Source organism: Suncus etruscus, chromosome 15, assembly GCF_024139225.1.
Source record: "Suncus etruscus isolate mSunEtr1 chromosome 15, mSunEtr1.pri.cur, whole genome shotgun sequence".
NCBI classification, from domain to species: domain Eukaryota; kingdom Metazoa; phylum Chordata; class Mammalia; order Eulipotyphla; family Soricidae; genus Suncus; species Suncus etruscus.
This window is the reverse complement of record NC_064862.1, coordinates 63,760,258-63,784,672: the sequence shown is the minus strand read 5'-3', so window position 1 is coordinate 63,784,672 and position 24,415 is coordinate 63,760,258. Positions and strand designations below refer to the sequence as shown.

General features: G+C 40.4%; 1 protein-coding gene across 1 annotated transcript in view; it reads left to right on the top strand.

The window, feature by feature from the left end:
- The window catches only part of LCMT1 (leucine carboxyl methyltransferase 1), a 60,395-nt gene that overhangs the window by 23,222 nt on the left and 12,758 nt on the right, over positions 1–24,415 (top strand). The window contains exons 5-7 of the mRNA XM_049789540.1: positions 2,171–2,232; positions 15,638–15,740; positions 18,847–18,967. Coding sequence (XP_049645497.1) covers positions 2,171–2,232; positions 15,638–15,740; positions 18,847–18,967 — 286 coding nt within the window. The remainder of the gene's footprint in view (positions 1–2,170; positions 2,233–15,637; positions 15,741–18,846; positions 18,968–24,415) is intronic.

Sequence of the window (24,415 nt, the reverse complement as noted above, 5' to 3'; positions counted from 1 at the left end):
TGCCCAGCAGTCATCAAAATAAACTGCTCATTTCTTGCTTTTATTAATGTAATTTCTTTGGTCCAGAGAGTTAAATCAGTGAGCTGAGAAAGTATGGTTTTGTTTGGTTTTGTGGCCAAACTGACTTTGTATAGTGATTAATTTTAGCTCTGTGCTTAGGGATCACTCTTGATGGTGCTTGACACATTATATGGCATGCCAGGGATTGAACACAGGTCAGCCACATGCAAGGCCGGCACCCCCACTCTGCTGTACTGTCATTTCAGTATCGTAGAGAGCATGCTTTGCAGATAAGAGGCCTGAGGTTAGCTGGAACTATTTGTTCCCCTAAGCAGCACAGGGCAGATGTGATCTAAAACAAACCAAAAACTATATAAAAACTTGAGAAATAATAGTAAAGTGGCAGGGAAGAGGAGAGAGAGAGAGGGAGAGGAGAGTGAGATTGTGAGGTAGGGAACATGAACCCCCACAGTCTCCAGCTTCAGGTTCCATGGGACCCCTGCTAGTGATTTTTGGCCTATGGAGCCAAAAATTAATTTTATTTTATTTGGGTGGGGAGAGTGGGAAAGGGGTCCACACCTGTGCTGCTCAGGGGTAACTTCTGGCACCGCACTCAAGAATTAATCCTGTTGAATTAATCCTGTTCAGGGAAAAGGGATGCTGGGGATCAAACTCAGGTCAGTCATATGCAAGGTGAATGCCCTACCCTCTGTACTATTATTGCTCTATTGCTCTGATCTGCCAGTAGTTCAATTCTGTGGCCAGAGGATGTGGTACTGCTTGAATCCTATAATGCTGAGGATTACCTGCATCACCCCAGTGGTGCTTGTGGTCCTCCAGGCCTTATACCAGTCAGTGCTCAGAAGCCATGCCATGCCAGAAAATAAAGCAAGGTCAATTGTATGCAAATTAACCCATGTCCTATCTCTCTTAACTCCAGGAATATGAATGTTGACATGTATTTTGTTCTACTTTTTTTTATCCCAGTTCAGTTACAGCTGGATTTGATGTGTTTCTTTTATTGAAGAATGAGACACGAGTGATTGTGTTTTTATATATGAGGTATTATAGAATTATTCTAAGTTCAGTTTTCAAAGAATTTGTATAGTATAGTAGTGAGTTTGCTAATCTTTGCTTTGAGTTTTTCTTTCCCAAACACAGTAGTAAATGTTTCACTTGGATAGTATCATTTAGTTCTCAGAAAGAAGCGTGATTCAGTGTTCTTTCCAGATGAATTAACCTGAAGGTCAAAGAAATTTAATTTCCCAGAAATCACAAATATAGGGAGAAGTAGAGCTGAGATTTCAATCCTGACTTTAAAGTAAAGGTCAAGGTTCCTGTGTAGTTTTAAACCACTCTCTTTCCCTTCTTTTTCATTTTGTCATTTAAATAAAATCCTAAGTTTGGGTCTTTAATAAAGTCCAGTAAAGTTTCAACTTTTTCTAGAGAAATTATCTAGACTTTTACAAACTAGAAAGATTTTTTAAAGCTTTGTTCTACTTTACCCTTTGCAAGTAAGGTTTTTACCCTTTTCAAATACAAAATGATACTAAGTGTGGTTTTCCGATGCTAGATGGTCATTCTAATAATACTCTGGAAAGTTAGAACCGAGTGCATTAGAACTCAGAGTGAAAGGAGAGTAAGTGGACTCTCTTAAACCCAGACCTGCTTTCTTTGACTGGAGAACACATAATGTGATTGTTGGGAAGGCACCCCAATTTATGATTGTTTTTACATATCCTGTTTGGGGAGTTACCCATAAATGCTGCCAAATCTTAGGTCTGTATTAGACAGTCTATTTACCAATGTGATTTTTGACAATTCTGTTTGAGACAAGAAACTTAGGGATGACCTAGGAACATAGACATATTTTGAACTTCCTTGCCCGTCTTTTCCTGTTTCTTGATCTAAGTGTTTCATTATTGGGTTGTGATTTGATGTCAAATTCTGAGCCTCATCATTAGCTGCCTCATCTAAGTGAGATCCAGATCCATGTCATTTGTCCTATGTGTTGCCTAGAATCAAGTGTAATTAATCAGAAGGTTCCCTTGGAGTAGTCCTTACTCCTAAGCAGGAGCAGTGCACACCTGCCATTTCTGTGCTAAGTGCTTATGCTTTCAGCAGTAAATCAACCTGGATTCATCTTGCCCTTTTCTCCATCTTCCTCTAGATATAAACCTCTCCTATCAAAACCCATTATAGAATTACACTCGGAGGATACACTTCAAATGGGTAAGTATCTCTCGTCTAAATAATCCATTGTGGAGTATGCAACTTTACTTGTTTCTCTTTTTTCTTGTAAAGACTGTGTGTGGGTCAGAGTGATAGCACAGCAGTAGGGCATTTGCCTTATAGGAGACTAATCCGGGTTCGATTCTTGGCATCCCATATGGTCCCCCAAGCCTGCCAGGAGTGATTTCTGAGCACAGAGCCAGGAGTCACCCCTGAGCACCACCGGGTGTGGCCCCAAAAGAAAAAGAGTATATGTTTATATGTGCATGCACCACCCCTCCTCCTGATGTCACACAGTGTCTACAGGCATCAGGGCCTTGATTGCAATCTCGAGCACCTTATGCCTAGACCACACTCTTACTCTCCAGCCCACATCCCCACAAGACTACTTGATGTGGCCCTGAGAGCCTCTGGTACCACTGGACCTGAGCTTTGCAGATGGGCCCACAACACCAAGTCCCTGTTTGCCAAGAGTGGTCTCCAGGTTTCCTGAACACCACTATAATAACTCTTCTCCAAAAAGAAGATTAAGAAGCTAAGAAATAAAATGTGAACAAGAGTATAGATGAGGGGCCCGGAGAGATAGCACAGCAGTGTTTGCCTTGCAAGCAGCCGATCCAGGACCTAAGGTGGTTGGTTCGAATCCCCGGTGTCCCATATGGTCCCCCGTGCCTGCCAGGAGCTATTTCTGAGCAGACAGCCAGGAGTAACCCCTGAGCACTGCCGGGTGTGGCCCAAAAACCAAAAACCAAAAAAAAAAAAAAAAGAGTATAGATGATAATAAAACAAAAACATTTCATTTAAAGCTGTTAAATATTTTTTGTCTTTTGTTTTCATGTTAATTCAGGTAACATTGGTCTGTATTATGTCTCAGTAATGTTTTTTATTCATCTTCAAAATTAGGTTGTCACACACCAAAGTAATGGCCTTGCTTTGCCTCAATCCATTGGCTCCATTGTATACTTTGATCTTGTTGATCCTGTTACTTTTCCCCTACGCTGGCAACCTTGGTTAAGTGGCCTTGGTTAAGGGCTGACTTGCATTGCTTTGATCTGTTCTCTTGCTTTTTTTTACTTGTATCCCACATGCCAATGAGATCATCCAATGTTTGTGTTTTTCTTTTTGACCTAAAAAAAGTAGTGAATTTTAAATATCTGATTATAACAAGAATTACCTGTTTTCAATAAAAGAAATAAACTACTGACAAAATAGGTACCTCATTGATTATTAGATACTTCCTGATTTCAGAGAATACTGTGCATCTTAGAATTGATGACTGGGTTTCACCTGAGAGAGTTTGAGGGCTGCTCTTGGCTTTGTGCTCATGGCAGTGCTTTGGGATCCACACAGTGCTAGTGATTAAAACTGACTTAGGTACATGCTGAGCAAGCTCCTTAACCTGTCTTTATATCACTTTGGTCCCAGAATAGGTGATGATTTTTAAGTTAAAATAATCACAGGACAAAAAAGAAAAGTAAATGCATACAGGCACACAACAAAAATTAAGTCAGAATAATTTCTTAGAAAGTAAATCAGGGCTGGAGAGATAGTACAGGGGTTAAGATATTTGCCTTGCTAGTAGCCAACTCCATTGTGATCCGTAGCAACAAATATGGTTCCTGGTTAACATCCAGGATTGAATGATTGATCCCTGAACACCACCAGGTGTGGTCCACCTTTCCACACCTCCTATCCCCACCTAAAAATATGAATTAGGGGACCAGAAATATAGCACAGCGGTAGGGATCTGTTCGATCCAGGACAGATGGTGGTTTGAATCCCGGCATCCCATAGGGTCCCCCATGACTTCCCAGAGCGTTTTTTTTTTTTTATCACAGAACCAGGAGTAAATCCCTGAGCACCAATGGGTATGACCAAAAAAAGTGAATTAGGAGCCTGAGCAGTTTCCTTGCATAGACCCTACTTCTATCTTCAGCACCTCATATGATATCTTGAGCACTTCTAGGATTGACAGCTGAGCATCTCCAGGTGTAACCAAACCCCAAAAAGGTAAATTGGGTTAAGGAGATAGTTCCAAACCCCTAAACTTGAGTCTCTCCTTATATGTACCTCCCCTACTGTTCCACCCATCTCCACAGGAATCAAGCAGCCCTGTACTGAACTCTGACATATGAATCCCCTGGCAAGGTTAGCCATGTATTGCTGGGAGTGGACCCAGGCTCCTGGGGAGAAAAAAGTAAATCAGGTTCCGTTATTTTCTGCATAAATCAATCCCACTGGTAGGAGATCCCACATAACTGGTAGCCTGGTGATTTTGTTTCCAACCACATTATGCTGTAACCATGTTTGCTTCTGAAAATACCAAGTTGATTGTTACCTTAAAACTTTTCATCTGGCCTAGAGAGATAGCACAGCGGCGTTTGCCTTGCAAGCAGCCGATCCAGGACCAAAGGTGGTTGGTTCGAATCCCGGTGTCCCATATGGTCCCCCATGCCTGCCAGGAGCTATTTCTGAGCAGACAGCCATGAGTAACCCCTGAGCACCGCCGGGTGTGGCCCAAAACCAAAAACAAAAAAACTTTTCATCTACCCCTTCTCTGTCCTGGAACTCTATTTTTCTCTCCTTTCACTTCATGGATTCCTTGTCACTCTTAGCTCTGCCACCATCTTGAGGGAGATCCCATATAGCCATTGGCCTAAGGATTGATCCCTTTCGCTCTGTCTTTGTTTTCTGTCATAATTTTCTCTCCTCACTGCTTACTGCTTTTATCCCCCTTTCCCTTTCTAGGGCATTTAACATTGGATGCTAGCCCTAGTCTATTTCTTTAAGTTTCATTGTCTTTCTCCCTCATATAGGAAACAAGTTCCTGGGAACATGTTTAAAAGGGCCTGATACACAGAAATTGTTGACCAAATGAACATTCTTTAAATACTTGAATGGATGACTCAAACTGTAACCCTTTTGAGGAAGTATATGAGTGTAAAGATTTTTAGAGCAGCATTAGGTATTTCAGCTAGGACCTAAGAAGGGAGAAAAGGTATGGGAGATTGTGATGGTAGTGGTGGCAATGGCAGTGGTTGCTGAAAGAGGTTGTCTAAGAATTGACAAGCAAAGGAAAAAGGTCATCCTAGATCTCTAGAGGCCATTGTGATTGGAAGTAGAGGTAGATGGTCAAGATGAAGTTCAAGACAGTATAAGGATTGTTGTAGCATTACTCATACTTGTTTTTGTTTCCTTTCTCTTCCCTGATAAATGTAAATGTTTCAAGGGTAGGGACGCTTAGTTTAAGTAAATTCTCAGAATTTGATTCAGTATTCAGGAGAATGAACAGAATCTTGGCCTGGAGTAGTAGCGCAGCAGTAGGGCGTTCGCCTTGCATGCATCTGACCTAGGGAGGGACTGGTTTGATCCCCCAGTGTCCGATATGGTCTCCCAAGCTAGGAATGATTTCTGAGCACTTAGCCAGGAGTAATCCCTGAGCGTCACTGGGTGTGCCCCCCCCAAAAAAAAAAAAACAAAGAAAAACAAAAAAGAAAAAGAATGAACAGAATCTTCTGTCTGATCCAGAAATTCATCTTGACGCTCTTACAATCCTCATTTGTATATGTTGATGGGTGTGTATAACATATTTAATATGTTCTGGGAAAACTGGAGCCTAAAAGAACATTTTAAAGTCATTAGTGAATCTACCACTGAAGACCTATAACAAATGAAATTCATGGGATTTGCTCCAATTGAGTAGCTTGTAGGATAGCTCGCTATCTCTGAAAATGTTCACCTGGATGTATGTTCGAGGTCCCTACAAGTGTGTCCTGTCAGTTCGGCACATGTATTTATTGTGTTATATTGAATAGATCTTATGCTTTATTGTGCTTATCTAGGCATTAGTTGTATGAGGCAGATAATTAAATTTTATGTAACAAACCACTGCAAAGCTAGCAAAGCAAGTAGTTTAAAGCAACTACAATCTCTGTAGCTCACAGTTCTATAATATGGTAGTTTGGGCTGACATCATCTGGGTGGAACTTTAGCTTGACACACTGGCAGTCACTGACACATGCTGCGTAGGCTTAATCATTATGGACTTGTGTTCACAGAAAACCTTCACTTGTACCAGGCAGGTTAGGCCAAAGCATCACAGTCTTTCTTGGATCAGAGTGCTTTGTCTCAGTAATTTTTCTTAGTATGCCAAAAAACTTATCAACAGTTCTGTTTATTAATGAATTGGGCTTAAACATTGCAAATATTTGTCTTAACAACTTACTAGTCATTTTAGAAAAGGGATAATACATATGAATGCAAAGAATACAAAGAATGCTGGCCTAAATAGCCAGTTGCTTCTAATCATATATGCTCCTGCTGAACACTGCATGATTTTACCTTGGAGTCAGATTAAACAGACCTTGCCCTAAAATCACCATTCCATCTAAGAAAGTGGTTTTGTAGAGCTCATGCCATTTTCAGAAGAGAAAGCAGAGAAGTCTGCCACTGAGACTGTGACTTGCTGGAGGTAGGAATTGCTTATATTTGGTCCATATTGAATATTTCTGATCTTCCTTTATTAATGAAAATAAATTCCTATACCTTCACTGAAATGTGCCTTGATTCTGTTTTCAGCATTTTCAAATGCTTTTGGTGTGTTTTGGTTTTTTTGGGCCATGCCTGGTGGTGTTCCTAGCTCTGCACTAGGAATTTCTCCTGGTGGACTTGAGGGAACCATATGGGTTTTGGGGGGATCAAACTCCAGGTCCAGAGGCAAGATGCAGGGCAAGGCAAGCGGCCTACCTACTGTACTACAGCTCCAGTCCACAAATGCTTTCTGTTCTCCCCATAATGAAAGTGAGATTTCCTACCCTTCTGAGAAAATAATCGACTTGCCACATCTACCTGTGTAGGTATTCCCTGACTTTGGATGTCAAATCAAGAACAGGTGTGTGTTCCCAGATATGAGGATTTATTGTTGAACTTGAGCCCTGAAACATGTCTTGCACTTCTAGTGCACTTCTGGACACATATGTCACTGACTTCTTCAACTTTGCTGTTCTTGATGCTCAGTAATCAATGAGGGGCTGGAGCAATAGCACAGCAGGTAGGGTGCTTGCCTTGCATGCAGGTTCGATCTCCAGCATCTCATATTGTCCCATTGGGCTTTTCTTCCCGTGTTTCTTAGACTTGAATCTTATGTTGTTTCTGTTGAGTTTATCAAAGACTTCTATTTTCATTTGTTCGCATATTTTGAGAACTTTTCCATTGTCTGATCATTTGATTTGAGGCTCTTTTTCAGCCTTTTCTGTTGTATGTTATGCATCTTATCTTCCACCTCACTGATTCTGTTTTCAGCCACTGGTACTCTGTTGGACAAGCTTTCTAGTGAGGTTTTTATTCACACCATGTTTTTCAGCCCTATTATTTTAGTTTGAGGTTTTCTTATTTCTGCTCTCAGATCCTTTTGATTCTTATGTGTGGCATGTTCAGTTTGTTCCATGCTTTTTTTGAGTTCTGTAAACATTTTCCATATTTTTATTCTAAATTCCTTATCTGAGAGATTAAATAGTTGGTACTTTTTGGACATCAGAGCTACCATCCTCATCTCTAAGCATGCTGGGGCCCTGTGTTTTTTCCCCATTGTTGTAGTTGTATTGTGATGTTTCCTATGTCTCATGCTGGTGTTCCTTGAGTAGGAGGAGCACTGCCAATGTGGCTTCTGGATCCTAAAGCCTCTGGCTTTGCCTCCTGCGGCTATGTTGTCTCTGAGTCAGGTTCATCCCCTCTGGATCCCCACCTTGGGCTTCAGTTTCTCCAACTATTCATGATTAAGAACAACCCTAATGACCTCATCTTGTTATTAACTTATTTTTTATGGAGTTGTCATAGTTTACATGGTATTACAGTAATTATTTTATAGTTGTAGGCTTACCTTTTGATCACCTAATTCTACTTATAGTAATCTACTTTCAAAGACAATTGGACATGTTTCAGGATGTATAAATGGGGTGCTCTTTGCAGTGTTGATGGTGAAGAAAATTTGGAAATACCGTGTCTCTTATTGTGTGCTACTGAATTATTTCTTATTCAGTGGAATGATAGGAAATCATGAAAGAGAAGGATATCCTTGGTGCTTTCATTAAATAAGAGAAATCATTTCAAACCAGTATTGATGGCCCATTTTCTTCTTTTCTGTGCAATGACTTGTGAAAGAGAGTGAATATGGAGATTAAAGGTGTTTCTGAACACTTTTTTTTTTTTTTTTTTTGTCTAAATTTTTTTTTTTTTTTTATTTAAACACCTTGATTACATACATGATTGTGTTTGGGTTTCAGTCATAAAAGGAACACCACCCAACACCAGTGCAACATTCCCATCACCCAAGTCCCAAATCACCCTCCTCCCCACCCAACCCCCGCCTGTACCCTAAACAGGCTCTACATTTCCCTCATACATTCTCAATATTAGGACAGTTCAAAATGTAGTTATTTCTCTAACTAAACTCATCACTCTTTGTGGTGAGCTTCCTGAGGTGAGCTGGAACTTCCAGCTCTTTTCTCTTTTGTGTCTGAAAATTATTATTACAAGGGTGTCTTTCATTTTTCTTAAAACCCATAGATGAGTGAGACCATTCTGCGTTTTTCTCTCTCTCTCTGACTTATTTCACTCAGCATAATAGATTCCATGTACATCCATGTATAGGAAAATTTCATGACTTCATCTCTCCTGACAGCTGCATAATATTCCATTGTGTATATGTACCACAGTTTCTTTAGCCATTCATCTGTTGAAGGGCATCTTGGTTGTTTCCAGAGTCTTGCTATGGTAAATAGAGCTGCAATGAATATAGGTGTAAGGAAGGGGTTTTTGTATTGTATTTTTGTGTTCCTAGGGTATATTCCTAGGAGTGGTATAGCTGGATCGTATGGGAGCTCGATTTCCAGTTTTTGGAGGAATCTCCATATCGCTTTCCATAAAGGTTGAACTAGACAGCATTCCCACCAGCAGTGGATAAGAGTTCCTTTCTCTCCACATCCCCGCCAACACTGTTTATTCTCATTCTTTGTGATGTGTGCCATTCTCTGGGGTGTGAGGTGGTATCTCATCGTTGTTTTGATTTGCATCTCCCTGATGATTAGTGATGTGGAACATTTTTTCATGTGTCTTTTGGCCATGCGTATTTCTTCTTTGTCAAAGTGTCTGTTCATTTCTTCTCCCCATTTTTTGATGGGGTTAGATGTTTTTTTCTTGTAAAGTTCTGTCAGTGCCTTGTATATTTTGGAGATGAGCCCCTTATCTGATGGGTATTGGGTGAATAGTTTCTCCCACTCAGTGGGTGGCTCTTGTATCCTGGGCACTATTTCCTTTGAGGTGCAGAAGCTTCTCAGCTTAATATATTCCCATCTGTTAATCTCTGCTTTCACTTGCTTGGAGAGTGCAGTTTCCTCCTTGAAGATGCCTGTAATGTCCTGTAGTGTTTTGCCTATGTGCTGTTCTATATATCTTATGGTTTTGGGGCTGATATCGAGGTCTTTAATCCATTTGGATTTTACCTTTGTACATGATGTTAGCTGGGGGTCTAAGTTTAATTTTTTGCAAGTGGCTATCCAATTGTGCCAACACCACTTGTTGAAGAGGCTTTCCCTGCTCCATTTAGGATTTCCTGCTCCTTTATCAAAAATTAGATGGTTGTATCTCTGGGGAACATTTTCTGAGTATTCAAGCCTATTCCACTGATCTGAGGACCTATCCTTATTCCAATACCATGCTGTTTTGATAACTGTTGCTTTGTAGTACAGTTTAAAGTTGGGAAAAGTAATTCCTCCCATATTCTTTTTCCCAATGATTGCTTTAGCTATTCGAGGGTGTTTATTGTTCCAAATGAATTTCAAAAGTGTCTGATCCACTTCTTTGAAGAATGTCATGGGTATCTTTAGAGGGATGGCATTAAATCTGTATAATGCCTTGGGGAGTATTGACATTTTGATGATGTTAATCCTGCCAATCCATGAGCAGGGTATGTGTTTCCATTTCCGTGTGTCCTCTCTTATTTCTTGGAGCAGAGTTTTATAGTTTTCTTTGTATAGGTCCTTCACATATTTAGTCAAGTTGATTCCAAGATATTTGAGTTTGTGTGGTACTATTGTGAATGGGGTTGTTTTCTTAATGTCCATTTCATCCTTATTACTATTGGTATATAGAAAGGCCATTGATTTTTGTGTGTTAATTTTGTAGCCTGCCACCTTGCTATATGAGTCTATTGTTTCTAGAAGCTTTTTGATAGAGTCTTTAGGGTTTTCTAAGTAGAGTATCATGTCATCTGCAAACAGTGAGAGCTTGACTTCTTCCTTTCCTATCTGGATTCCCTTGATATCCTTTTCTTGCCTAATCGCTATAGCAAGTACTTCCAGTGCTATGTTGAATAGGAGTGGTGAGAGAGGACAGCCTTGTCTTGTGCCAGAATTTAGAGGGAAGGCTTTCAGTTTTTCTCCATTGAGGATAATATTTGCCACTGGCTTGTGGTAGATGGCCTTCACTATATTGAGAAAGGTTCCCTCCATTCCCATCTTGCTGAGAGTTTTGATCAAGAATGGGTGTTGGACCTTATCAAATGCTTTCTCTGCATCTATTGATATGATCATGTGGTTTTTATTTTTCTTGTTATTGATGTTGTGTATTATGTTGATAGATTTACGGATGTTAAACCAGCCTTGCATTCCTGGGATGAAACCTACTTGATCGTAGTGGATGATCTTCTTAATGAGGCATTGAATCCTATTTGCCAGGATTTTGTTGAGGATCTTTGCATCTGCATTCATCAGTGATATTGGTCTGTAATTTTCTTTTTTGGTAGCGTCTCTGTCTGGTTTAGGTATCAAGGTGATGTTGGCTTCATAAAAGCTATTTGGAAGTGTTTCTGTTTGTTCAATTTCATGAAAGAGTCTTGCCAAGATTGGCAGTAGTTCCTCTTGGAAAGTTTGATAGAATTCATTAGTGAATCCATCTGGACCTGGGCTTTTGTTTTTCGGCAGACATTTGATTACTGTTTTAATTTCATCAATGGTGATGGGGGGTGTTTAGATATGCTACATCCTCTTCCTTCAACCGTGGAAGATTATAAGAGTCCAAGAATTTATCCATTTCTTCCAGGTTCTCATTTTTAGTGGCGTAGAGTTTTTCAAAGTAGTTTCTGATTACCCTTTGAATCTCTGTCATATCAGTAGTGATCTCTCCTTTTTCATTCCTGATACGAGTTATCAAGTTTCTCTCTCTCTCTTTCTTTGTTAGGTTTGCCAGTGGTCTATCAATCTTGTTTATTTTTTCAAAGAACCAACTTCTGCTTTCGTTGATCTTTCGGATTGTTTTTTGAGTTTCCACTTCGTTGATTTCTGCTCTCAGCTTTGTTATTTCCTTCTGTCTTCCTGTTCTTGGGTCCTTTTGTTGAGCATTTTCTAATTCTATTAGCTGTGTCATTAAGCTACTCAGGTAAGCTCCTTCTTCCTTCCTGATGTGTGCTTGCAAAGCTATAAATTTTCCTCTCAGTACTGCTTTTGCTGTGTCCCATAAGTTCTGAGAGTTTGTGTCTTTATTGTCATTTGTTTCCAGGAACCTTTTTATTTCCTCCTTGATTTCATCTCGGACCCACTGGTTATTGAGCATGAGGCTGTTTAACTTCCAGGTGTTAAAGTGTTTCTTCTGAGTCCCTTTGGAGTTCACAAATAATTTCAGAGCCTTGTGGTCAGCGAAGGTAGTCTGCAAAATTTCTATCCTCTTGATCTTATGGAGGTATGTTTTATGTGCCAGCATGTAGTCTATCCTGGAGAATGTCCCATGTACATTGGAGAAGAATGTGTATCCAGGTTTCTGGGGATGGAGTGTCCTATATATATCCACTAGGCCTCTTTCTTCCATTTCTCTCCTCAGGTCTAGTATATTCTTGTTGGGTTTCAGTCTGGTTGACCTGTCCAGTGTTGACAAAGCCGTGTTTAGGTCCCCCACAATTATTGTGTTGTTGTTGATATTATTTTTCAGATTTGTCAGCAGTTGTATTAAATATTTTGCTGGCCCCTCATTCGGTGCATATATGTTTAGGAGAGTGAATTCTTCCTGCTCTACGTACCCCTTGATTAATATAAAATGTCCGTCTTTGTCCCTTACAACCTTCCTGAGTATAAAGTTTGCATTATCTGATATTAGTATGGCCACTCCAGCTTTTTTATGGGTGTTGTTTGCTTGGATAACTTTTCTCCAGCCTTTTATTTTGAGTCTATGTTTGTTCTGACTATTCAGGTGCGTTTCTTGTAGGCAGCAGAAGGTTGGATTGAGTTTTTTGATCCATTTAGCCACTCTGTGTCTCTTAACTGGTGCATTTAGTCCATTGACGTTGAGAGAAAGAATTGTCCTGGGATTTAACGCCATCTTTATTTCAAAATTTGGTGTGTCTTTTGGGTAGTGTTGTCTTAGATTAGGTCTTTCAGTTTTTCTCTTAAGACTGGTTTTGTGTCTGTGAAGTTTCTGAGCTGTTTTTTGTCTGTGAAACCATGTATTCTTCCATCAAACCGGAAAGTGAGTTTTGCTGGGTATAGTATTCTGGGTGAAGCATTCATTTCATTCAGTCTTGTCACAATATCCCACCACTGCTTTCTGGCATTGAGCGTTTCTGGTGACAGGTCTGCTGTAAATCTCAGGGAAGCTTGCTTGAACATGATTTCCCCTTTTGATCTTGCTGTTTTCAGAATTCTGTCTCTATCTGTGGGATTTGTCATTGTGACTAGGATGTGTCTTGGGGTGGTTTTTCTGGGGTCTCTTTTGGTTGGTACTCTTCGGGCATGCAGGATTTGATCACATATATTCTTTAGCTCTGGAAGTTTCTCTTTAATGATGTTCTTGACCATTGATTCTTCCTGGAAATTTTCTTCCTGGGTCTCTGGGACTCCAATGATTCTTAAGTTGTTTCTGTTGATCTTATCATAGACTTCTATTTTCGTCTGTTCCCATTCTTTGACTAATTTTTCCATTGTCTGCTCATTTGCTTTAAGTTTTTTGTCCAATCTCTCCTGCTGTATGGAATTGTTATGTATCTCATCTTCCACAGCACCAAGTCTATTCTCAGCTTCTGATACCCTGTCCCAGAGCTTATCCATTTTGTCATTCACTTCGTTTACTGAGTTTTTCAGGCCTGTTAGTTGACATGTTATTTCAGTTTGGAGTTTTGTCATTTCTGCCTTCATATTTTCTTGGTTCTTATTAGTGTTCTGTTCAACTCGATCCATGGTTTCTTGGAGTCTGTTGAGCACCTTCCATATTGCTAGTCTAAAGTCCTTATCTGAGAGGTTGATTAGTTGTTCAGTCATTTTCTGGTCCTCAGAATTGTCATCTTCATTCTCTATGTCTGATGCTGGCCTGCGCTGTTTCCCCATTGTCACATTTGTATTGTGGGTTTTTCTACGTGTTGTAGTGGTATTCATTGTCTATATGATGTAGGCAGCACACTCCTCTGGCTCCTCCCTTTCTGGATGGGCTGACTTGCCTCTAAGGGAGGGGAGTCCTCCGTGGATGAAGCCTCACACTGGGTCAAATCTTAGGCCCGAGCATGTAACAGAGAAGACAGTCCAGAGAGAAATGTTTGCTTCTGTGATATAGCGCCGTTCTTAGTGTGATTTTTCCTTCTTGTTGCAATGGAGTTCTTTCCTTAGAAAGAGTGCACGGCCGCGTAGCGAAGCGGAGCGGCCGTGCTCCTCTGAGCCTCTTTTTGCCCCACTCGCAAGAGTTTCACGCAAGAGGACAGTAGACAGACATAGACAGGTCACACTCACAGTCTTTCACAGCTGAGCCCCACTGGGCCGGTGTACTTTCGCGGATTTTCCCCGCCTGGTGTCACACACAGGGAGCCAGCTTTTGCAAAGGATAGCCGGTTTTTATGCTCTGAAGTCCCTCCCTGAAAATGGCGTCTGGGCGAGCGAGGTTTCTGGAGGCTCTTTTTGCCCCACTCGCAAGAGTTTCACGCAAGAGGACAGTAGACAGACATAGACAGGTCACACTCACAGTCTTTCACAGCTGAGCCCCACTGGGCCGGTGTACTTTCGCGGATTTTCCCCGCCTGGTGTCACACACAGGGAGCCAGCTTTTGCAAAGGATAGCCGGCTTTTATGCTCTGAAGTCCCTCCCTGAAAATGGCGTCTGGGCAAGCGAGGTTTCTGGAGGCTCTTTTTGCCCCACTCGCAAGAGTTTCACGCAAGAGGACAGTAGACAGACATAGACAGGTCACACTCACAGTCTTTCACAGCTGAGCCCCACTGGGCCGGTGTACTTTCGCGGATTTTCCCCGCCTGGTGTCACACACAGGGAGCCAGCTTTTGCAAAGGATAGCCGGTTTTTTTCGTTTCTGAACACTTAATAGTTATTTTGTCAGGTGTGGTTTTGTGTCATTTTGATCCCTACCTGATTTTTTATGAGCTTGTACTAAAAAAATCATTTTTAAACCATCATAGCAATGTCTTTTTATTTTTATGCGAGTTTTTTATTCATTTAAAACTTGATGTCATAAAAAAAAAACTTGACAGGGTAATTTATTCTTAGAAGTGGACACTCTTATTCCTCAGAAAACTGAGAGGGGCTGGACCAACCAAATATAGAGCAGGGAGGGCATTTGCTTTTCATATTGTTGACCCTCCTTTGATCCTTGGCATCCCAAATGGTGCCCCAAGCCCTGCCAGGAGTGATCCCTGTGCATTTCTGAGAAAAGAGAAAATTAAGAAATAAAGAGGTTAAAATAATTTTTGGCACCCAGATAGAAAGTGGGGCTTCTAGTCTAAACTCTCCATGGCTGTTTCAACTCTGCCTCAATATCCTCTCCAGTGTTCTTGCTCGAACATGTTTTCACATTATTTGTTTATTTATTTTGGTCTTTGGGTCATATTCAACAGTACTCAGAGCTTACTCCTGGCTCTGCATTCAGACACCACTCCTGGCAGGGGTTGGAGAATTATATTGGGGTGCTAAGGATTGAACACAGGTTTGCCACATGCATAAGCAAGTGCCCTATCTGCTATACTATCTCTCCAGCCCTATTTTTCTTGTTAAATCTTTATATGACACAGTGGAGTGAATTACTAGGCTTTTCTATAGACTCTCAAAGCTTTAAGGCTTGCTCTTTATTATAAAATACTAGTTAAATTAACCTTGTGACATGAAGTTTCAGATATACAGTTACTAACATTCAACACACATATATATGTGTATATATATATATATATATATATATATATATTATATCACTAGAAGTTCACTTCTGTACTTTGCCTTACAATACCCCCCTCATTCACTTACTTCTTATAAACACCACTTGGCCTTAATTTCTTTTTGTAATAATAAAACATAGTGTACTTAATTTTAAAAATATCCTTTGAGAACAACTCTTTATTTCTGTTGAAATTATAATCTCTTCTTGCATTTACAGATGGAAACATATTGGATTCAAAGAGATATGCCATTATTGGAGCAGATCTCCGAGATATACCAGAACTGGAAGAAAAACTAAAGAAATGTAACATGAATACACAGTGAGATTTTTTTTAAACCTTACACATTTGTGATTTTGTGTTAATATGAATTGTAAGGCCACTGAAATTGCATCATGATATTAATGTTTCACTTTTTTGTTTCGTAATTTTCAACTTCATTTCTATCTTGAGTACGTTTCTGAACTTTTAAAGAAATCTTCATTATCAGCATCACCTGTCTTGCTGTTTTAACGTACTGGTATATAATATAAATATTGAAAGAAGATAGAAGTATGCATAGGAACATAGAATTGACACATGTACAAAAAGATTATAATGGAGAATATATATAATAATTATTTAATAATTGATACTTATTAAAATAATGTTAGAAAAAAAATAGGTAAAGGAGCATTGACCAGGCAGATCAAAAAAGAGGCTGTGGTCAGACAGATAGGTCAAAGGCTAGAGCTTTTGCTATGCATGCAGGAACCCTGGGTTTGGTTCCAGATACTGCATGGTCTTCCAGGTACTGCCAGGCATGACTATAAGAAAGGGAAGAAAAAGAAAGCGGAAGGTATATCAAGAGAGTATTGAATCATAATGGTAATCAGGAAGTTCTGTGTTGTTCTTTTCTAGTTGGCCAGGTATAAATATCTAACAGTATTGAATGTTAGTAAAGGATATTGGGGAGAAGAAGTAGTTGTACACCATTGGTGGAAATAAATTACCATGTTTGGGGCAGTTAGCTGTACTTGTTAAGTTATAAATTTGCACCCCTTAAGAAATAACAATTCCAATTTCAGCTGCATCCATTCTGAAAGGGTTTGCTTATATGTAGAAGAATGCTCATTGTCACCCTCATTTTAGAGAAAAAAAAAAACAACCAAAGACAACCATCAGAAACATCAATGAGCTACATATAAAATGCAGGGAGCTCAAAAACTTTATTGAGTAGAAAAAAATTAAATTGTAAAATTATATACACAGTGCAGTACCAAATATGTAAACTCAAACTCTCAAGTACTGCTTTTTCATGATTTTTTATGTATCATTGAAGTATCTGAAAGATGGAGCCTGGCCCAGGATGTAGGACAATGAGAGAGCATCTGCCTTCCTTATGAGAGACCTTGGGTTTACTCCCCACCATTAGGAAAAAAACAAACCCATACCATATCCTTTTTTTTTTCATTTTTAGTTCTGGGAATTAAGTACCTACTCTATCACTTAGCTACCTGGCAGCCACCCCATATCAAATTATTGAGAGCATGTACTTTGGGGGCTATTCTAGCAATGCTCATCCAGAGCTCATCTCTTGTACTGCTCTTAGCCACTCGGTGAAAAGGAGCTCATGTATTCCACTAGATAAGCTGTCTCCCTGGGTCCATCATACAATTTGTTTGGGGAGGGGGGGGATCACTGAAGGTTCTAAGATCGATTCCTCACCGGTAAGACACGACAAAATTTGCCCACTGTGCAATAACAAAAATGATCTCGTGGCCAGGAATATTAGATCATTGACAGAGAGGGAAAGAGTCAAAGAAGGAGCAGAAATGAGGTAGGTATAAACCAGTAGAGTTTTAGAGGTAGAAAAGTTATTTTGCCTACATTAGTCCTGTCAGCACAGACCATGTACCAGGAGGGTTAAGATCATAAATGCTCTCTACTTCCCCAAATATTGTAGTGTAACATAAAGAGCAAATCAAATAGCTCCAAACAGTAGAGTGCCTATTGCTCTGTCCAGTGGACTTGTCCAGTTGGTTTGTGTAATTTGGGGTGCCAGTGTTCCCTGTCAAAATGAAGACTTTGAGATGTTTCTTTGGCACTGCATTGCCTTTCTTATTTCATAATTTATTACCTTGAGTCTGCTAAACCAGTACATACTAGCCAACATCTTGAAGATGGTTGTCTTCCATCTTTAATGGTAAAAGTTTAAGGGGATGGAAAAAAAAAGTTCATTATAGAATTATTCTGGTTCATAAGCATGAGCAGAAATGAATATGTCTACATTGTCATCAGCTTATGATGTGTCATAGTCACTTAAAACTCAGTGATGCAGGGGTCGGAGCAATAGTGCAGCGGTAGGGTATTTGCTTTGCACAGAGCTGAACCAGAACAGACTTGGGTTCAAATCCTGGCGTCCCATTGGTCCCCCTAGCCAGGAGCAATTTCTAAGCACATAGCCATGAGTAACTCCTGAGCATCACAGGGTGTGCCCCTCCACCCCAAAAAAAACAATACCTCAGTGGTGCAAACAACTCACAGTTTAGTTGCTCTGGTGTCTAAGTTTACAGAATCGGGTCTGGGCTCAGCAGGGTGTGTCTTCTGTTGGGAGCCATCTTTAGCTGAGCCCCTGGAGTTTCCTCAGGTGTGGTTAGTGGGGAGGTGAGTTAGGGGCTAACTAATAGTTGCGCTCTCATCCATGGGGCCTTTCTTCCTCTGACAAGCTTTCAGGTTTCCAAGTACACCAAGAATATAATTATCAGATTAGAGAGATGGCAAAGCAAGTAGGGCACTTGCCTTGCTTGCACAGCCAACCCTGGTTTGATTCCTGTTATCTCATATCCCATGAGCTCTGCCAGTGAGTCCTGAGTGCAGAGTCAGGAGTAAACCCAGAGCGCTGTTAGATGTGGACCAAAAATGAGGGAGGAAAAGAAGGAAAGAGGCAAAGGAAAGAAGGAAGGAAGAGAGGGAGAGAAGAGGGAAGGAAAGAAACAAGGGAGGGAGGGGGGAAGGAAAGAGGTAGGGAAGAAGTAAATTGCCAGTGTGCAACTGGTTTTCAAGCTTCTGTATTTACAACTGTTCTGTTGGCCAGAACAGACTGACTAATCTGGATTCCAGGGCAAGGGAAATAAAGACACTCTTAAATGGGAGATCCTGCAGTGTCACATTGCCACCTTGTGGTGAATGTGATCTGCGCACATTTGCAGTCTGCCACACCAGTTAATGTTTTCATAAACCAGAGCAAAATCATGGCTTGTTGTTCAGTTTTGTAGCACTTTGGATTGGCTAAATTGACACGTATCACTTACTCAGTGGATTTGGTGCTTATTCACTGCTGCTGACTTTTCTAGAGAAGGATGGACAGTGATAGCAGCTGCTTATGAGTCCTCTGATGTAATGATAGAAGTGTATTGAGAAGCCTTTCTTTCGCCTTTCTCTTCAGATTACCGACACTCCTGATAACGGAATGTGTGCTGGTGTACATGACTCCAGAACAGTCAGCAAGCCTCATCAGGTGGGCGGCCAACAGTTTTGAGTCTGCCATGTTCATCAACTATGAGCAGGTAAAAGGAGCACCAGATCTCTCTTGCCTTTTGCAAAGGATTCCTTCCTGGCTTTCCCTGCCTGAACACCCTCATGCAGACCCCACCCCCTTTTCCTTTCCTCTGTGCAGTTACTTACACAGCGCCTTTTCCCCCTCAATTTCAGCATCAGTAGCCCCAGTCTGACTCCTGATCTCTAGCTTTCCTATATCATTTTTGTCAGTGTTTGGAACTTCTCTCTTGGCCTTTCTTTATATGTTTTTTGTTGTTATTGTTGTTTTTTGTTTTGTTTTGTTTGGGGGCCACAACCAGCAGTGCTCAGGGGTTACTCTTGTCTCTACGCTCAGAAATCATTCTTGGCAGGCTTGGGGGACCATATGGGATGCTGGGATTTGAACCACCGTCCCTCTGCGTGCAAGGCAAACATCCTACCTCCATGCTGTCTCTCCAGCCCCAGTGTATTGGTTTTTTTAATCCTTGTTTTATTATGGTGCTTACTCTGAAATCATAGGCTTTGGTGCAGGGAATGTTGGTTGTCATCATTGTGGGGATGGATAGCGAGCTCAGATGTCTGCTATGGAAGAAGCTGAGAAGTGTTCAATGTGGATACTGGTGAACTGGACCATCCATACCCCCTTTCACAAGAGCCAGTGCCCCCTAACCCCCACTCCTGGCACTTGTACTTTGTGGGCAAGTGGACATAAAGTTGCCAGAACTCCAAACTCTTCAAAAGAAGTTGGAAATGCAAGATTTTTATCTATAGTGTCTGGTAGCCCTAAATTCAATCAGCATTGGTTACATGTTTTTCTCTTTTAAAAAAACTAGGATTATTCATTTGAGCTGTGGGATTACCTGGTTGAGATGAGTCCCCTACCTCTTATTGGCTTTGTGACTTACAGTTAAGCTGCTTGGTGGTTAGGAATCTGCACTTCAGAGATGAGACCTACATGGATGACATAACCCAAATGTCTATTTCTCAACCAAAAAATGAGGATAAGGCATGGCGTTATTATGATAAGTAGTTAATATTACAGAATTGGATACTTCACTGCTTAGTAATGAAATGTTAGCTTACTTGGATCTCTGAAATTCTCTAAACCTTAGTTCTTTTTTGAAGTGAAAAACAGGTTTAATTTGGAGTTACTGAGGAAATGGAGGGAGAGAAAATAAGAAAGGGTCTGAGTAATGTGCTCAAGAGACTGTGAGCTACTCCAGAGGCAGAGAGCCCCAGTATATAGCCCAGCAGGAAACTAGGAAAGTTTACTTCTCAAGAAGGGAGATTCTGCCCACATGTGCTCAGGCACCATGTTTCCAGGCAATTTATGTTCCTGGTTCTTTATTTTAATAGATAAATGTACCAAACTCACTCCATAAGAGGATTTTTTTTTTGTTGTTTTTGTTTTTGGGTCACACCCGGCGGTGCTCAGGGGTTACTCCTGGCTGTCTGCTCAGAAATAGCTCCTGGCAGGCACGGGGGACCATATGGGACACCGGGATTCGAACCAACCACCTTTGGTCCTGGATCGGCTGCTTGCAAGGCAAACGCCACTGTGCTATCTCTCCAGGCCCATAAGAGGATTTTTGAGTACTGTGTTCATGTAGGCAGGAACATTGCAACCCTGATACTTGCTATTATCTATTTTATTTTACTCCATATCTAATTTTATAAAATGGACTTAATAAAAGGGCCTTTACCTGTGTTGTGCACTTAATGGACAAATGTCTAGGGAATAGACCTTTGGCTTTTCTGCAATAATGGTGGTAGGTATTGAGGATCTGTGGTGCTCAAGGCCTATTCTGTCTCAACTCAGGAGTGACTTGTAGTGGTGCTCAGGGACCATATTTTGGTGCCCAGGATTCTAACCAAGGTCTGGCAAGTAAGTTCCTTGCATACTGTACTCACTCTCCAGCCCCCTAAACTTATTCTTTTGATCTCCCTGCTCATGCTCCAGTCCAGGTTCCTGTATGGGCAGTTCTTTTATTTTCTTCCTCCTGTCTTTTTCATTGGAGGCATTCTCCAGTTCTGATTCATTCTCCAGTTCTGATTTTTATATAGTAGTTGTACTTGTTGGGCTTTTTACTTAGTCTTTTATAAATGTGAATAAATTATGGGAGCTCCTCTTTGCTTTCAAGAAACCACAGCTGAGGAAAATGAGACTTTTTCTCTGTAGTTCATACAGTTTACACATGTGTGCTCTTGGTGTTCTTTTATTTAACATCACATGAATGGGGGATGTTGTGAACTTTGATCAGAGATGTTACCACTTGAGATGGGCCTGAGTGTTCCCTTTTCAGAATGTCGTCTGCAACTGACCTTCTGCTTGTTTCGATTCTGCCCACCGTTCTTATTCTATATATTTATGTACATCTTTTTTTAAAAAAATAATTTTGATTGTGACCAACATGAATTACAAATCTTTCACGGTAATACTTAAGGTACATAGTGACATTGAATCAGGGGTATTCCCACCACCAGTTGTCCTCATTCCACCCCTGTTCCCAACATCCCCCTCCTTCCCCGGGGTGAGGGGGGGGCAACTGCTAGTATAATTGGTCCCTTATGTACGTCTTTAGAAAGATGTGAGCATCTCATGTAATTCAAGAATTTTTAACAATTACAGAATTATCAGCTTTCTGGCTTATATTGCTTCCTCACTTTATTTCCTAAAATTTAAGTGGTAAAAACCACTTGGATGTTGATAACTTCCATAATATTAATAATCACAAATTCTTAGAATTTGCTTATTTGTTAGGCACTATCATATATAGTAGCCCTCGAATAAGCCCTTGAACTGTATGTACTCACTTATATGTGGGTTGGGTTTTTTTTTTCCAATAAATACTTTAGAAATATAGGGTGAGATTTTCTTTTTTTTTAATTTTTATAATATCTTTATTTAAACAGCTTGATTACAGATATGATTGTGATTAGGTTTCAGTCATGTAAAGAACACCCCCCTTCACCAGTGCAACATTCCCACCACCAATGTCTCAAATCTCCCTCCATCACCCCCCACCCCCATCTGTACTTTAGACAGGCTTTCCAGTTCCCTCATTCATTCACATGGTTATGGTAGTTCTCAGTATAGTTATTTCTTTAACTGCACTCACCACTCTTTGTGGTGAGCTTCATGAAGTGAGCTGGAAGTTCCAGCCCTCCTCTCATTGTCTCTGAGGATTGTTGCAAATTGGCACACATCACAAAGAACAAGAACAATCAGTGCTGGCGGGGACGTAGAGAGAAAGGAACTCTTATCCACTGCTGGTGGGAATGCTGTCTAGTCCAAACTCTATGGAAAGCGATATGGAGATTCCTCCAAAAACTGGAAATTGAGCTCCCATTTGACCCAGCTATTCCTCCTAGGGATATACCCTAGGAATGCAAGAATACAATACAAAAATCCCTTCCTCACACCTATATTTAGTGCAGCACTATTCACAATAGCCAGGCTCTGGAAACAACCAAGATGCCCTTCAACAGATGAATAGCTAAAGAAACTGTGGTACGTATACACAATGGAATATTATGCAGCCATCAGGAGAGATGAAGTCATGAAATTTTCCTATACATGGATGTACATGGAATCTATCATGCTGAGTGAAATAAGTCAGAGGGAGAGAGATAGACACAGAGTGGTCTCACTCATCTATGGGTTTTAAGAAAAAGGGTGAGATTTTCTTACAGGATTTCATTATTTTCTGGCCACAGCCATTTGTGCTTTGAGCTTCCTCCTGGATCTGTGCTAAGAGATCATTTCTGCTGGTGGTCAGGAGACCATATGTGGTGCTAGGGACTAAACCTGATCAGCCACATGCAAGGGAAGCACTGGGCTCTCTACATGTTATTTCTTTTGGTTTTCTTAATAATGTTTCCTTTTCTCTGGTTGACTTCACAGTTACACTGTACAAAGCATACACAATATTTACTTATTGACTATTTGTCTTATTGATAAAGCGACTATTTTTGCAGAGTCAGACGTTAAACATGGATTTTAAACTGTGCAGAGAGGAAGTTATGGGGAATGTTATCAGCACCCCTAACCTCCACATTTAAGGGTTAACTTTATTAACTTAACTGATCACAGTAACACATAAGATGCTTCCATTGGTGCTATCTCAGTTTTACAGGTCAGAGGAGTGAATCAGAAGAAATGGCTTGCTCTTGCCACATAGAAATGGTCAAACCAAGGTTCATATCTAGGTTACAGAATGAAGTGCTGACTAAGCCTTTCTCTTCAACACAAATAGTGTACAGTCTGATCATTTACTTATGCATATAATCTTATACATCCACAGAAAGAGTGGTACTGATTGTTGTTCTACAGTATGACCATATATAAACTCTGAAAATTATTTTATTTGTTGAAAGGGAACAGATTTTTGCTATCTTATATAGAGCAAAATAATAGTGCCCTTTGTACATTCTTCTACTATATTAAGAACCCTGTGGCAAATATGGAGATGGACAACTCTTTTAGTAGATTTTTTTACATTAAAAAACTTAACCACCACACAGAGAAACAAAAGAAAACCACTTGTTGAATTGAATAGTACAAGGAAAAAATACTTCGCCATCCAGCTTAGTCCTCTGAGTCCTCTATCCTTGGTCCTCTGACCAAGGAAATACTTTAGAAAAAAAATTTTTATGGTGGTCAAAGTGGATTACACGTCTTTCACAGTAATATTTAAGGTACATAGTGACAATGAATTAGGGCCATTAACACTTTAGAAATTTATACATAGAAAGTCAGAGAGAGGTTTATTTCCCCTTGTTTTGATTTAGGCCACGAATGGTGATATTCAGGGCTTACCTTTAGCTCTCTGTGCACAGAGATTGTTCATGGTGGTACTGGCAAACTATATTTGATGCCAGGGACCAAACCTGGGTTGACATTGTGCAAGACCAGTATCTTAGCTGCTTAGTATCTCTGGTCCTAAGATCTGTTTTCTTAAGGGCTAATGGGAACATAATTTGCATATTCTCCTATTACTTATATATTTGTGGAGAAGTGGAGATGATTAGACCACATCCAGTGTTGCTCAGGGCTCACTCCTGGAGGGATTTTAGGTGGTATCAGTTGTCTATATGTATAAGATAAGTGTCTAAAAATCCTCCTGTTCTGTCTTCTCAGTCCCTGTTCCTTACTTTTTAAGAGTTTGTTTTAGAGGCCATTTCTGTCTCTTCCTGTTTTCATGGTCCATCCAAAGAATGTGCCCAAATTGAATTAACTTCCAATGATTGCTTATTGTAGTCCTTTCCTATTGCATTAATGTTCCCACATCTTTGCATGTATGTGCATGTGTATATGTAGGGCACGTGGCCAGCCGTGGGACCTGTTAGATCCCAGGCTATGTGTTTAGAGTGGTGCACTTTTTTTTGCCTGCTCTGCTCTTTAACAGACTGCCCCATCTTCCCTCTCTATTGTGCTAGCACAGCCCCTGTAGCTCCATTACCTGCACTTAATATCT